The following is a 16333-nucleotide window of genomic DNA, read 5'->3' as shown; positions in this document are numbered from 1 at the left end:
TCCAAAGACATGGCTTTGAAACCCATGAAGCCCATGAAAGCTCAGACATTACAGCAAGTTGTGCTTTAACAAACGTTTTCCTCTGTAGCCAAGGAGGGAAGAGAAGACAAAGAGAGAAAGTACTTGAGCTTAGGCTCATTCCTGCACCTTAAAACTATGGTTTGAACCAGGAATGTTACATGTGAGTGTGGGGAGAGACTGAGGCTTAATTTGTGCAACAAGTCACGTTTGGTTTGAACCATGCTTGGTTTGAACCATGATTTATTCAACAAACCATGAGTCATTTCACGGATTAATGAACGAGCCATGGCTTATATCCAGCTAGTCTTGCCTGACCAACGTCTATGGTGGGTGACCTAACAAACCATGATTAAACAAGGCTGTTGGATTCAGACACCATATCATATCGTAGTTAAAATAACTAATGGTTTGTGAGCCATCAACAACCTATGGGTTTGCTTTATGTTTGTTGGTAGACAATAAACAACAGTCTGCTGGGCTGGGTTTACACATTCAGAATAACCATAGTTTGGCTAAACAAACCATGGCTTAGCATTATGTATGAACCAGAGAAGAGGGAGAAGCAGGAACACACAGAGAAAGAAGGATGTGTATGATTTTAATAGTATGGCTGCAGCTAAGGTTGAAGGTGGATTCTGGAAAAGTTGACGACTACTGTGCTACAACATACCAACTCTGAGTTAAAGGCTAATATGAAAAGTAATGGGTCGTAGCAAACCAAGTACTACTCAGAGTAGACCCATAGGAATTAATGGGCCTAAGTTAGCCATGTCTATTAACTTCAGTGGGTCTACTATGCATAGAACTATTATTTATTTAATTTGTATACCACCCTTCAGTCTTAGATCTCAGGGCATTTGACAGCATAAAAATACAAGATAAAAACACAAAAAATACTAAAAACAATATCAAAAAACCCACAGTCAAAACAAAAAAAATCCTTCCAGTAGCACCTTAAAGACCAACTAAGTACTTAGTTGGTCTTTAAGGTGCTACTGGAAGGAATTTTTTTGTTTTGACTATGGCAGACCAACACGGCTACCTATCTGTAAAAAACCCACAAATCACTAACCCTCCTTCCCCCAACCCTATCCCATACTATAGGATACAACCCTATGGACACTGGGTGGCAACCTCTCAAAACATTCCCTTTATCTCCTCTTTCACTTCTACTAAACTAAATGGTGGAATGTTGTCTTCAAAGCCACAGCCAAACCATACATTCAAAGCACTTTAAATAGTGATGGCTTCCCCAAAAGGATCCTGGGAGCTGCAGTTTCCTAAGGGTGCTGAGAGTTCTCAGTAGACCCCCTATTCCCTTCCTAAAGGTACCCTGGGAAGAAGAACTGCTAAACCACTCTGGGAACTATAGTTCTGGGAGGAGAATGGGAGTCTTCTAACAACTCTCAGCACCCTTAACAAACTACAGCTCCCATAATTCTTTGGGGGATGCCATGGCTGTATAAAGTGCTTTAAATGTATGGTGTGTATGTGGCCCAAGTTGAGGAGGCACTTGATCTACGCTCCCAGCAGCTACACAAACCCTATAACATTATTTTGTTCTAAAAAAGACTGCCTTTGCTTAGAAGCCCATAAAGAAATAAAGAAATCCTCTCTGAAGAACTGTGTATTTCTAAGGCAAATAGGCAATATCTGAGGGAATCAGGCTCCTGAGTTTTAAATTGCAACCCATTTCCCTAGCATGATAGTTGGTAGCCCAAATATATCTGGGAGGAGCTAACTAACTAGCTAACTAACTAACTAATGCTTCTTCTGTTTCGCATGTTTGTTTTTTGTTAGAGCTTCTTTTAAAAAGTCAAAAACTAGCAAATATCACAGAACAGCTCCACCGTACAACTGAGCATTAGAGTCGACTTTTGCTCTTACATAGACAAGAAAAGGGTTTTGTAAGAGCTGTCCAATCTATTACTACATAAAGCTCACACAGTGGTATGTTCTCCCTCGGGCCAGGCCTGCTTTAATGATCAGAAACCCAAATGCAGCCTCCTTGGAATCATGCCAAGAGACAAATCAAATTTTCTATTTTATTTGTATTCTACTAACAAATGCATGAGCATGCAAAGGAAAGCCAGCGAGGGAAGGAGGAAGAGTAGATGAAATACTGAATAAATCAACACACCAGGGCATTAGTCTCTAGCCAGTTACATTTTTTAGTCCCAGACATTGTACATTTATTTGTCAGGATGGTTTTCTAAAGGGGAGTGGCTGTCTCATTCATAAATACTGTACAAATTTAACAAATCAGGAGTAAATCTGTGCAAATATTAGATTCAGGTAGGTAGCCAGGTAGGTGTTGGTCTGACACAGTCAAGATAAAAATAAAAAATAAAAAATTGTCCAGTAGCACCTTAGGGACCAACTATGTTTGTTCTGGGTATTAGCTTTCGTGTGGATGCACACTTCCACAGATGTGCAAATATTAGTTTAGTTCCTGAGTGATACCCAACAATAGGAGTATTTTTTAAAAGCCAGAGGAGTACTTTTTTTGCCCCCGCCCATCAAATCAGTTATTTTTAGGCCTAAACTATAGTAAATTACACTACAGAGCTCTGATACAGGACACACTGCAATGATCTTTGTACTGGATTGGACAAGATAGCACTGTCCTGCTTCCAAGTAGGAATGGGTGAATATGTCAGTTTTGGTTTCTCTCAGTTTACCAGTCTTAAATTCAGTCCAGTCAAACCTCTGTTCCCAAACGCCTCCATTATTTTGGCTCCCGAATGCCGAAAACCCAGAAGCAAATGCTCTGGTTTTCAAATGTTTTTTGGAACTTGAACGTCCGACGCGGCTTCCACTTGAGTGCAAGAAGCTCCTGCAACCAATTGGAAGCCATGCCTTGCTTGTCAAATGTTTCAGAAGTCGAACGGTCTTCCGGAACGGATTAAGTTCGACAACCAAAGTTTGACTATATCCACATTTCCACGAGTTTGAAAAAGCTATTGTAAAAGTCTTTAGCATTTTGTGGAAATTTTCCCCACTACACACATTTTTTGTATGACATTTTACCTACTATGTACATGGTCTGTCAAACACAGTATCAATTGGCATCAGTCAACAGATATTGAGTTCCAAGAAGCTGCATCTCCAATAGAGCTGGGAAAGGACTCCTACCTGAGATCTCAGAGAGCAAAGTCAGTGGTACAAATTAGTGGTGAGGGAAAGAAGAGGAATTGCCACAATGGTCATGGTTTGAAAAGTGGCCACCCAATATCCATAACTTTTCATTTCGGCCTTCAGAGTTCATGTGTTTTAGCATAGTAGCCTCCAACTTTTTCAGATCCAGTATCTACCTTGAAAAAGCTATAGACCCATATTTCTTACCCATTCTGTCACTGCTCCACAACACTTACCTTTAGCGGAGAATTTTTTGCTTCGGGGAATTCTCTTTCATCAAGTCTCACCCAGCGCTGCATAAACTGCTGGACCATTGGATTGTCATTATTAATAATCTGAAATCCAGTTACATTGGCACCTCCTTGTACCACTCTTTCCAGTGAAATATCTGTAAAACCCTAGAAAGACAAAATAGTTTTTTTTGTTTTGACCTGGAATCTATCTTGCAGTCTCCATCCTAAAGCAACACATGCCAGGAACAGCTTAACCACTTTATCCTGCTGGGTGTATAAACTGTTGCTGACTTTCAAGTTGGAAGAGAGAGAATTAGAAATAAATTCATTTATTTTTTTGGAATACAAAAAAAAATAACTGTTTTGAAATTCAGAAATGCAGTATAGATGCATAAAAACATAAGAAGAGCCTATTGGACCAAGCCAATGACCCATCTCGCCCAACATCCTCTTCTCATAGGATCCAACCAGATGTCTACTGGAAGCCTGTAAGCAGGAGATGAGCACAGGAGCACTCTGTCCACCTGCGATTTCCAGCAACTGGTGCTCAGAGGCATATTGCCTGTGACAGAGAAATAGAACATAGATATTGTAGCTAGCAGAAGGACCTTCAATTGAAAACAGATGATCCTAAGTGGGGTGCAATTATGTGTCTAAGCCTTATAAATAAGCATCACCTTATTTAAGGGACTGTTGTCTAAAAATTCTGCATAGGTGGCACCACAAGTGCAGTTTTCTCATATGACATCAAATATCCTCGAGACTGTTGGGGTGGTTGCAGTAGCAGGGGGACATTTTTCCACTTATGGTAGGAATGCCCTCTGGCATCCAAATTTTAGATTGACATATTTGAAGAAGTATCTTTTTTTTTTTTAAAAAAAATGTCCCCTCCAAACCTCCCTGCAACTCACCCTTTCGAACTTGTGGGATGATCAAACCACATCTTCCCAATCTATGGAACTTCTTCTTAACATGGATGCTGGCTGCAAGACAAACCTCTTTGGCCCAGAAATGGAAGACACTACAGAACTTAAACCTCTTGTCGTAGTATAAGGCTATGTGGACTCTGGCTATTGTAGAGAACTTTTCTATGCTATGTGGACTCTGGCTGTTGTAGAGAACATTTCTATTCTGTTTGGTGGGATTTCATTTCTTACGTGTCAAATTCAAATATACAAAACTCTCTTCCCCCACCAAATCACAACTTTTTGCTTTCATTATGTGTTTTGTTGCTTTTATTTTTCTACATTATATGCTCTCTATTTATTAGGAAAATCCTACCTTTTTACCTCTCCTATGCTTTATAACCTTGATTATGCTCTTTCATGTTTATATTTTTTATTTTACACTAACCAGGCCCTTTTTGTGAATGGTGAGTGGGAAGAATTTAATTGATCCAGATTCAGTAATCCCACATATACACTTAAGAACATGCATTGCTGTATTTAGCCAACTTCTACAGTCCAGCATCTTTTGTAAGGGTCTCAGCAAACAGCATATGCTTGCAGGCTGGCCCTAACAAGGCTGCGTCTATGGGAGGAGCAAGACCCTTTTGGGGTATTGATGCTGCGAACACCTCCATTGCAGGCTCAGGTTGCATATATGTGAAAATAAACCATGTATCACAAAGACACCACAGTCTGTTGTGCCTCATACCCCAAGGAAACACGAACCCTGGGTAAATGCCTGGAACCCCTGGAATCTCGCACCGCTCGGAGATTGGGGTGGCGTGCAACACATGGGAAGTGGAGAGAAGACTTTCAAAACTCTCTCTCTCTCTCTCTCTGTCTGTCTCTCATGCCATAAGAAGAAACCCTTGGGGAAAACCTGTTATAAAGTATATGTTAAAAATCAGGGCCGGCCCATTCATGAGGCAAAGTGAGGCAACCGCCTTGGGCGGCAGGATTCACAAGGGCAATAGAATTGGCCTTCAGGGAATGCATCCACCACGACCACCACCGTGGTGGCAGGACCAATTCCAGCACACTTCAGCAGGGCTCCTCGCATGCCACATCTACAGCAGCCTGCTGGCTCCCCCCCTCAATTAAAGAGGAAATGGTAGGGGTTGCTTTGTGAGGTCTCCTGGGGTCTACACCTATCCATGATTTAGAGTGGCCCCCCTTCCCTCAAGCAATAGCCTTTGATTAACACTTCAACCATCAAAGGTTGATTTGATGCCCCCCACCCAACCCCTGTTCCTGATGTAGATCCTTAATCCCTGCTTATTCCTGGTGTATATCTTCACTTTCCCCTTGCTCCCTGTGGTTCACTTCAGGTGCCAAAATGTCTTGGGCTGGCCCTCTTAAAAATAGACAGACACAGGGCACACCATATCTAGTTATTTAATATATGAAACAAGTTATATCTTACTCTCTCCACAATAAGCTTTAGATGTACTGCCTGGAATTGGACAAATGAATTGTTAAGCAGCTTGACAACTTGGCAAGATAGAATTATGGATTAACTTTGAGTCTTCATAACAACTGTAAAATAACCAAGCACAATGTCGTACTTCTTAGCAGTGAGGTTGAAGCATTATAAAGGAGATCTGGATTCTCAGTGGCATAATTTGAGATGAAATACAAATTATGAATTAGTTTCAGATTATTAGGGCAGGGAAGCTTCAGTAAAAAGCCAAGAGGCTGTCACTGAGAACAAATGATTATGACATCCCAGTTCTAGCATTGTTCCAAAGCCACACATCAAGGGCTGGGAAATACATTCTGGCCAGGATTCAAATAGGTGCTTTAGAAATGCCTTGAGCTTTGCACATGCTCAATAGAACCTTTTTGAAATGTCCCTTAAATACAAAAGAAATTTGCCAAGATTTCAGTCTTCACTGACTTCCTATTCCCTTCTGGGCTCAATTTAAGAGAGGATAACAAGATCCTGGCTGGATGAGGCCAATAGCCCATCTAGTCCAACATCCTGTGCTCACAGCAGCCAACCAGATGGCTGTATGAAACCTGCAAGGAGGACCAGAATGCAACAACCTCCTCTCCTGTGGTTTCCAGCAACTGGTATTCAGAAGCACACTTCTTCTGACTGTGGGGAGAGAGTTTAGACATCATGGCCAGTAGCCATTGAGGGCCTTAGTTGCCATGAATTTGGTCATTTTTAAAAAAAATATATTTAAAAGTCCTCCAAGTTGGTGACCATCACTGCCTCAGGCAAAAAAGGTGAATTCCATAGTTAACTATTGTACATGCTATGTAAAAAAAGTACTTCAATTTTCATAGTGGTTTGTCAATCCCTCTTTGTGGGGAACTCTGGAAATTGTAGCTGTGTGAGGGGAAAAGGGGCCTCCAAACAACTCTCACCCCCCCTAACAATCTAATGTTCCCAGGATTCTTTGGAGGAAGCATAACTCTTTAAAGTGGTATAGTGATGCTTTTAATGTATAGTGCAGACGAGGCCCTAGTCACCCACCTCTAGACTTATTCCAGTTTGCCAGCGTCTTTTGAACTGGACAGAGGGCTCCAGATACAGCCTGAATTGCTTAGGGTTGAGTGTAAGGATTGCTTCTTGTGATCTGGATAGGACATATTCATCAGAAGCAGCTCACTGGATTGGGAAGGGCTGCTAAGCTAGCTTCCTGACTCATGTACCACTCTTGCTTTTATTGGGAGCGAGACGGTAAAGAGTGAGGTGGTTTGAAACATTAATCCTGGGAATATGGAACTAGCTGCACACAGTTCATCAGATTCTAGTGACCATCCTTCAGTTTGCTTGGGCAATTAGGAATGGCATGACTTAAAGGTCAGTATGTTATTTCCCGCAGTCATGCTAAATCTCCTACATTGATAAATAAATAGATAGAGAGAGAGGGAGGGAGAGAGAGACAGAAGGTCTTACCAGATTAGCAAGCATGTAGTGATAACTTCTGGAATGTTTACTAAGGGTTGCAACCTGTATAAGGGATAAAGAAAGGGAAAAAAAGACACATTATTTAGCTGCAGGTAATTCCACATGAATAAAAAGGCAAGCATAAGGTGATGTTGACTTTGAGGCACACGTGCAAGGATTTCTGTGGTGACCCCTGCTATTCACATTGCCTTCCACACAGGGAAGTGTTGCACAAAAACTCACAGCAAGGGACTTCTCCCATGCAAATTCCGTTTTTGAAATGAATGGAACCTTGTGCTGGAATGCATCTGATGGTAGATTTTCTGCTTTGTGATCATGTGTGCCTATTCCCCAGGTCATGTTAGCCTTGCACAGATACTGAGAATGGTGAGGATTCCTTGACTGGGTATAGAACACATTGTTCATGTAAGCAACATATTAATCTCTTGTCTAGTCTTGCATAGATCTCTGCTTGGAACTGCTGGCTGCGAAAGAAACATGGAGTGTACAGATTTTTGGGGTGGTGTTGGTGGAAGGAACACCTTAATGTGAATCCTGCATGGAATGCATCATAGGAACATACTGAATCCAACCACTGGTCTATCTGCAGCAGTATTATCCACAATGACTAGTAGTGGCTCTCCAATGGTTCAGAAAGAGTTATCTCCTAGCCTTAACTAGAGATGATAGGATTGAACTTGTGACCTTCTGCATGCAGAGCAGATGCTCTACCACTGAACAATGGCTGCTCCCCAACTTTTGTCCAAGTACACTTCTCACTTTCCTTACCAAGAAGGAAACTCAACAAGCTCTCTTGGCAACCTATACTTAGGGCACCTTCACAAATGAACATCCATTGCTTGGTGACAGTGGCATCTAAGTGTTGACTTGTATCTACAGAACAGGCAAAAGACCACGGACAAGGCTTCCATATCTCCTCGAGCCACAGTACTCCTGGGAACCTTGGAAGTTCTTGGCACAGAACAACACAATGACTCAAGATATGTGGTTAGGTTTCCATGGAGAAATCTCCCTGAGTTATTAAGGAATGAGGCATGTGTTGTTAAGTACTTTAAACAAAGGTGCTCATCCTTTCCAGAGATTTTGCCTCTGCAGCACTGTCCCTGTGTCTTATTGGTCAGCACAGAGGGCCAAAGCCAGTGCCACACTCACAGGTTCAAGCATAATGGATGACCAACATCAAGCATAATGGATGACCAACATCCAGCCTGCAGTCCAAATGTGATACCTGGAGACCACACCAGAAATATGTGTAGGAAACAGGAGAGTCTGCTCCGTAATGTTATCTCTTTCTTTTGAATCTTGCATGTAGTATATATTTATACACATGCAAGTGTAATGCAGAATTGACTAAACTTATGTGTTCCGTAGGGACGTGGGTGGTGCTGTGGGTTAAACCATAGAGCCTAGGGCTGCTGATCAGAAGGTCGGCGGTTCGAATCCCCACAATGGGGTGAGCTCCCATTGCTTGGTCCCAGCTCCTGCCAACCTAGCAGTTCGAAAGCACATCAAAGTGCAAGTAGATAAATAGATACCGCTCCGGCGGGAAGGTAAATGGCGTTTCTGTGCGCTGCTCTGGTTTGCCAGAAGTGGCTTAGTCATGCTGGCCACATGACCCGGAAGCTGTACACTGGCTCCTTTGGCCAATAAAGCGAGATGAGCACCGCAACCCCAGAGTTGGTCACGACTGGACCTAATGGCCAGGGGTCCCTTTACCTTTACCTTATGTGTTCTGTAACTGTGAAGTTAGACAAAATTGTAAACCCGTGGCTCGACAGTAGATGTTGCATGCAGAAGGATTCAGGTTCAATCCCTGGCAACTTCAAGTTACAAAGGCTGTTAGTCCTGAGACATTGGGCATCCTTTGCCAATCAGAGCAGTCAGTACTAGCTAGATGGACCAATGATCTGTCCCCAAATAATATACTTTTACATTTTTATACAGACAAGGGATGGGAAACCTGGGGCCCTCCAGATGTTGTCGAACTCTAACAGCCATTAGCCTCAGTCAGAATTGATGAGACCTGAGGTCCAAGATTATCTGGAAGTTCACAAATTCCTAATCTCTGATATGCGCAGATTTTGGTGGCATGATCTTAAGAGGTGTTCAAATGCATAACAGATGGATGAACAACTTTTCAAAATATATACTGGAAGGCAAAGTTAACCATCAGAATGAAGTAGTGCTCATTTAGATTTCAGAGACAGATAATTCTATTGAAAAAAACCTCAGAACCTTCACTACCTTTCTCTCTGCTTCTACATAGAAAATGCCATGTTATTACATTTAGTTTGTCTTTGTCTTGCCAGGATTAAGTGGGAACAATCTTTTGCAGCTGCTCTTTGAATGTCTGCTACCCACACAGCCAAATCCAGTCATTTCTATGTGCAAACGGCAAACAGTTCATTAATTACCCTCTATTTGGCAAAGCTGTTTTGAAACTAAGGCAGGACTCTGCTCGGTGATGGCATATCTGAGGTTTTTTTTTTTTTAATGATGTGCTCAGCTGCACAATAAGAATACCAGGAATATGTTAACAATTGCATGTGCACGTATACACTAGGGTTGCCATATGACCGGGATTTCCTGGACATAACCATACTGCAGCAGTGTCTGGGTGCAAATAAGGGGAAAATGTCCTGGAAAATCCATACGTATGGCAGCCCATGCTGGCAGGGCTGTTTTGTCAACTTCCCATTAAAAATAGCTTTAGAAGTGGATTTTTTTTTTTTTTGCATTTTTGCCCCCAAAGCCCAACAACTTTGCCAAAAAAAGGTCAACAACTTTCACTGTTTGAAATATGGCAACCTTAGCATACACACCCTGCAAGTTTCAAAGTCAGTGAAGCAAAGTGATAAGATAGAACAAAAGATGGTTGGGGTCAACCAAACCAATAACAACTTGCAGAGATCAGAATCCTTTTTTTCTTTTAAAAAAGGGTAGATTGACTTAAAAGGCACTCCAAAAAAATGAGGAACTAAGGTATAGAGGAGGTATCGTAGAAGAGACCAGGCAATCTGGGTGCCTCACCATACATTAGTGGTAGCACAGGAGCCAGCCTCTTGGGGCTGAGATTGCTTCAGCCCCCCAATAAAATATTTCAGCCCCCCCAATTGATGGACACTGACATTCAAATGGTTTGTGCGTGCTGCAACTTGTGATCGATTGTGCAGGGCGGGTTCTCACCTGGGTCCCCACAAAATTTCATTCAAGTTGGCACTCCTGGCACCCTGAAATTGCACCCTGAAAACTTCATCCTTATTCTACTACGTCTGTTCAGTTCATTGCTCTGATATTGCCCTGCCCAGCCCTTCCTTGCTGTGTCCATGGCACAGGGCACCTGACACTCTGTATAGCTTCTGTGAAATCTAATAGATTTCCTGCAGAGAGTCTGAAAGCATCATGTGGTTCTAAGATCACTGTGCAGTAGCGGCCAAATCCCTGCTTGAGAAAATAGCAGCATTTCCAGAAGAAACTTATCAGGTTTTGTTTTATATATGTGGTGAAATCGAAGCTCGTTAGAGGGAAAATGACTTAATTAGGCCCTAATAGTACTTTTAGAATTCAGCACATCTTCCTAGCCTAGAGCTAACGGCATGTAAGCCTGAGAAAACATTGCAGCAATCTGAATGGAAAGAGAGGCAAGCTTATCAGAACCAATCAGCCACACTGGCGTTGGCCCTACAGGAGCAAATGAATTTGATAATGCCTTTCCACAAAGCAGAAATACAGAAGCAGAACATATAAATCTTGTCAACTGTGTATACATTTTTTGAGTCTAGCAACCTAGAGGGAAAACTGACAGAATTGTTACAATGAGAGGAGAATCTTTCTTCAGCTCCTGAGTTTAGCCAGCTTATTTATTTTGATTGTGCAAGACAGGCAGGTAAACAACAACATAAGCCTCTTTCTTTAGCTTTAACCCTTAAGAAATTAAGTACAGTGGTACTTTGGTTTAAGAACAGCTTAGTTTATGAACAACTTGGATTAAGAACGCTGCAAACCCGGAAGTAGGTGTTTTGGTTTGCGAACTTTGCCTTGGAATAAGAAAATGTTTTGCTTCCTGTTGAGTGTGTTCCATTTGTAAATTGAATCCCCCGCTGCTATGGAAAAGCACACCTTGGTTTAAGAATGCTTTGGTTTAAGAACAGACTTCCGGAACGGATTAAGTTCATAAACCAAGGTACCACTGTACTTTATAAGAAATCTAGTGGTAAACACAAATGATCTGCTCACTCCCTTGCCCATGGATAATTTTCATAATTTCCAACTTGTGGGTGTGTTATAGAACTGTACAATGCTGGTGCCAGCAATGGGTTGGTGTGCCCCATGGAGCCCAGTGGAACCCAGATCTTCCTCTCCGGTTTATGGGGGTTTTTTTCAGAGGAAAGAAAGAGTTTTTTTTATCACCGGGTTATAGAAACTTGGTGGTGTAGAGTCCAATCACTCTGCAGCCCTTGTGGCTTTTCACCCTCCCTTCCCTTGTTGATGCTCAGTACCAGACACTGAACTCTCATCTCAGAAGCTTTCTAGTCACCATCTTTGCTTTCCCTCAACACACTGGGAATTCCTGGGACAAAGATGGGCTTCCGAGATGATGGAAGTGTGTCTGTTGCTGTTAAGTGGTATGGGAAACACCAGGACTGCAGAGAACTGTATCATTTACACAATCTTCTAGAAGAGAAAGGAAGAAAAGCAGATATGATGGAGTAGGCCAGTGAAAGTGGGGCATGGAGGCCCCTCCTGTTCTGAGGGCCCACTCTGGCCTAGTGCCAGCCCTGGAACTGTGTCAACAATATCTTTATTGAAGGATATAGGATAGAGGCTGTGAATGCATTGCTTTCAGCTCCCCAGATCTATCAATGCCTAATGATCCATGCTTATCTTTTAAAACGAGGGTTAAACCATTTGCTGCAGTGTTTTCTTTTTTCTATTTGCCGCTTCCAAAGGTGACATTTCAGATATTCCTGAGCCCATTATATTTTTCCACCAGATAAAATATCGAAGATGACACACGGCATTGCTAAAGATTTTCGTGGGTTTTGCAGTAAGTGACAACTCATAGAAATATGCCTCTTAAGCAGGGGTGGCAGTGAGAGATCGACCTGCTCCAATGCATTTTTCTCATTCTGCAGAAGCACCGTACAATGAGGTACTATTCCAATGGACAGACAGCCGTTTTTACGGGTTACTGAAAATGGTTATAAGATGCACCCAGATAAGCACAGTTCCCCCCCCCCTTTCTTTGTTTTCACTAGAATCTCCTGTGTTGTCTACCATTTTTTGTTTTAGTTCATTATTTTATTTTAAAAAACGAATAGGCTGCTCTTTCTTTATGACTGCAGTGCTAAAGCTGGCATTTAGCAAACAGCCAAAATGTGCATGTAACATTCACATTGAAATTAAGGCATTTAAAGAAGATTTTTCTGCGTGTTAGGCTTTCTAGGCACTGCTGTGTTGTTGTTTTTGAGACAATTAGAGTAGACTTCTCCAATCTGGTTCTTGCCCAATGATTTGGACAGGGCTCCCATCATCCCCAACAATTGGTCATGCTGGTTGGGGTTGATGGGAGCTGTAGTCCACAACTCTAGGGGTGAACCAGGGTGGTGAAGGCTATAACAGAGGATGAGATCAGCTGGGCAAACTTAATATAACCCTGGGGAATTGATCAAGAATGGGTTTCATCTAAGGCAGCACTGTTTCAAAAAATGTTATTTCTGAGATAATAGCATTCTGCCCAGCTGTGGTTTTAGGAAACCTAACTTACAACTTCTCCAGGAGCAGCAAGTAGGGTGTAAAATGAAAGAGAGCTTTCATGTCAGGGCACTTCCCAATGACCCATTTATGGAGCATTCATCCTGATTTGTTTCTGCAGGAGATTAGACGTTGCCAGCTATTTCGTAAACATTCTTTCTGATTTGTTTGCGGACATGTTAGATGACACTGAGTGTTATCCCACATTTTTCAGCGCATTTCTCCCATTCTTTAGCTTAAAAATCCTAACCTTTTGGAGGAAGCAGGCTTGTTGTATAAAACTTCCCAATCAACTAAAATTATGCTGATATGTGATTGCATCTTATTTGGAAAGGGGGACAGTTCAGAAAACCTTGGATAGTTCCTGGGGAACTTTCCCTATTACTCTTCCTCAGCACCAGGAAAAATCCCTGTCTACTTAATTTAAATTTTTATATGCCCATTTGCTGTTAAGGGGGCAGAGTTAATTTATGTAGTTGGCATCTTTCACTGGGAGTCCTTGAGCAACTCACTCACTCTCATCCTAATCTACCTCACAAAGTTGATGTGACAATATAAGGAAAGCAGGCTATGTAAGTTACCCAGAGGCATTGGAACAAACTGTGAGTGGAATACAAATACATTTAATAGATAAAGTAAATGGAAGATGGCTCCTTGGAAAAACCTGAACCATAACATGTAGTGGTTGGGGTTTTTACCCACTAGCAGATTTACTTGCAAGGAAGCAGTTGGGTGGTGGTGGTGGCGGCAGCTTTGCCTTTGCTCACATGAAATTCATGTGTCACTTTTTCTACATAGGAGAACCTAGAACTATATGAAGTGTAACACAACAACCAAGTAGGACAAAGAACCAGGAGGAGATTTTCACCCCTTTGTTCTGGACACATTCATTGGAAGGAAGAGCTGTTGCAGAATAGATAGCTGCTTTCTACTGAGTCAGATCATTGGTTCAGCTAGCTTAGTACTGTCTACACTGACTGGTAGAGGCTCTTCTGATTTTCAATCAGGGATCTTCTGAAATCATTCTTGGAGAGGCTGGGGGTTGAACTTGGGATCTTTTGCACATGGAGCAAATGCTCCATCTACCAAGCTACTTGGAAAAAAGCCAATTCTTAGGGCATTATCTTATCATTTGACATTGCCATGTTTTCTTCTGCTTTCTCCTACTCAGTTTAACCAAGTTCCTCTCCCCCCCCCCCCCAAGAGGTTGCCTTGGAAACTAATTAAGGAGTGACTCTGCTTGCGAGTGAAGTTTCCACCCCAATGCTTGAGTTGAGAGACAGATGCAGAAATTAAGGTAATGCCTTAAAAAATAACAACATGTATGATCTTTCATTTTAAGCTGAACAAAGATGTAAATGTTAGGACTGGAGCACAGCATTTGCTTGCATGGCAACACTGAGGTTTTTTTTAGGCTTACAGCAGGGGTGCCCTGTGTAGCATCTGTGCCAGTGTGCCCACCACTACCTCAGTACATATCCCTTCAAAAGCCCACAATGCACAGGAAACAGTTTGCTTTTCCTGCTTGGCCATTGTTTGCCCTGGCTCGGTGTCTTTCCTTCCCCTAAAAAATGCCAACATTTTATTGGAAGCTAGGATTGGACAACGACCCTCCCTTCCATTCTGAATGGAGGGGAGACAATAAGAGCTTCTCTCTGTGAGCAAGCACAGTAGTAGCTGATGTAGGGACCCATTTTTAGCTGATGGGGTGGCTGATGAGGGAAGCACATACCCACACAATTTTGGGTATGTTTTTTTTCTGCTGTTCTTCCATGTTGCAGCATTTTTGTGCCCAGTTTGCTTGCATTGGGTGCTTCAACAATGTTGAACAACAGAAGGTGAGAGGAGGCACTGCACAGGGCAGCTCTGAAATTTTAAAGCCAGGAGTCTGCCATTGCCGTCCAATGTTTCACAGGTGAAAACAGCCGTGTGTCTGTGAAGCAGGGGACGGGTTGAAGCTCAGTGCTAGAGTAACATCATTGCATGCAGACAATTTCCGTTTTATTCCCCATCATCTCCATGTAGGGCTGCACAAGTCCCATATGTGCAGACTGGGGGTAGCCCTCCAGACTACAACTGATGTAAATGCAAACAGCACTGCATATATTTCACAGGAGCATTCTCGTTTGCAGCCCTGTATCTCAGCTGTCCATATCTACCAGGGCTTGCCTCTATTTTTTCTGGCACCTGCCTGTACCTGTTAAATCACAGTTTCTATATTTTCTTTTGGAGGAGATGTGGAACGTGAGTGGGAAGGGCCATAGCTCAGTAAGCTTTGTAAGCAGAAGATGCCAAGGTTCAGTTCCTGAAAACTGCAGGCAGAACCAAGAGAGGTTCCAGGCTGAAATCCTGGAGAGCTTCTCCCACTCAATGTGGACAGTACTGAGGGTGAAGGACCAAGTATCTGACTCGGTATGAGACAGGAATGTGCTCCTTCATTCTATCCACATTCACATACTAACTGTTGTTACTCAGGGCCCCATGACATATTGTTATACTCCATCTACTACATTTATTAGAAAATGTCCTTTAGTGTGTCATGTCCTCCTTTAAAGCCTTCAAATCCAAGTGATTGTCACCACCTCTTTTTGTGGCAGCACATCTCATAAATGAGTTAGGCACTGGGTGAAGTGACTCCCTTGGTTTGTCCTGACTCAGTCACCAATTAGTTTCAATGGGTGAATCCAAGTTCTAGTGCTAACAAGATAGGGAGGAGAAACCTCTCCCTGCCCACTGTTTCCACACCATGCAAAATGAACCACTCCCAGAGAAGACTTCTCCCATTATGCCTCTGCAGGAGTTAGTGGGCTGAAACCAGAGGAATTCAAGTTAGCCATGCTGGACATTGTCTTGCATTGATTTGGGACCTACCTTGGTCTGCATCCAAATAAGGCATTCTGGGCTTGACTTACAGAACGGCTCATTCTAGCTTTTTAAATAAATAAATAAAATCTTCAAGACATAAGAGTGAAATGAACCTCCCATTTTAAATGTCTAAGAAATGGTGCCACAGTGATCAAGAATGTGTGAAAGCACATGCTAAACTCATTCTCCAGAGGAAGCGAAATGCACCCACAGCATATATAATTCATCTCAGTTCTTTTGCTTGCTTTCCTTTCCTTTGGCTGGGTAAATTCTCTTCTAAGCTTAATGGAAAAAGACAATCCAAAATATGCAAATCCAGAGTTATCCCACCCCACAGTGCTGCATTATCAGCCAAACACAGTTGCCAAGAAGAAAGGACCTCTCCTTTCCCCTTGACTATCCCTACTGCAGAGATCTAAGAAGTGTTTAAAATTTCCCCGAGATTGCCTTATTTA

At 42.3% G+C, this 16333-nt stretch overlaps 1 protein-coding gene across 3 annotated transcripts in view; it reads right to left on the bottom strand.

The window, feature by feature from the left end:
* GRIA3 (glutamate ionotropic receptor AMPA type subunit 3) overlaps positions 1–16333 on the bottom strand; it is a 202981-nt gene that overhangs the window by 85938 nt on the left and 100710 nt on the right. For 2 of the 3 annotated variants that reach the window (XM_083486398.1, XM_083486399.1), the window contains exons 5-6: positions 7248–7301; positions 3396–3557 (exon numbers count right to left, since the gene is read on the bottom strand). In XM_083486398.1, coding sequence (XP_083342524.1) covers positions 3396–3557; positions 7248–7301 — 216 coding nt within the window. The remainder of the gene's footprint in view (positions 1–3395; positions 3558–7247; positions 7302–16333) is intronic. The other variant, XM_083486397.1, reaches the window with a different exon arrangement.

Source organism: Podarcis liolepis (genome assembly GCF_965112155.1).
Source record: "Podarcis liolepis genome assembly, chromosome: Z".
Lineage (NCBI taxonomy): Eukaryota > Metazoa > Chordata > Lepidosauria > Squamata > Lacertidae > Podarcis > Podarcis liolepis.
The sequence above is the reverse complement of the archived record's forward strand: the minus strand, read 5'-3'. Positions and strand labels throughout refer to the sequence as shown.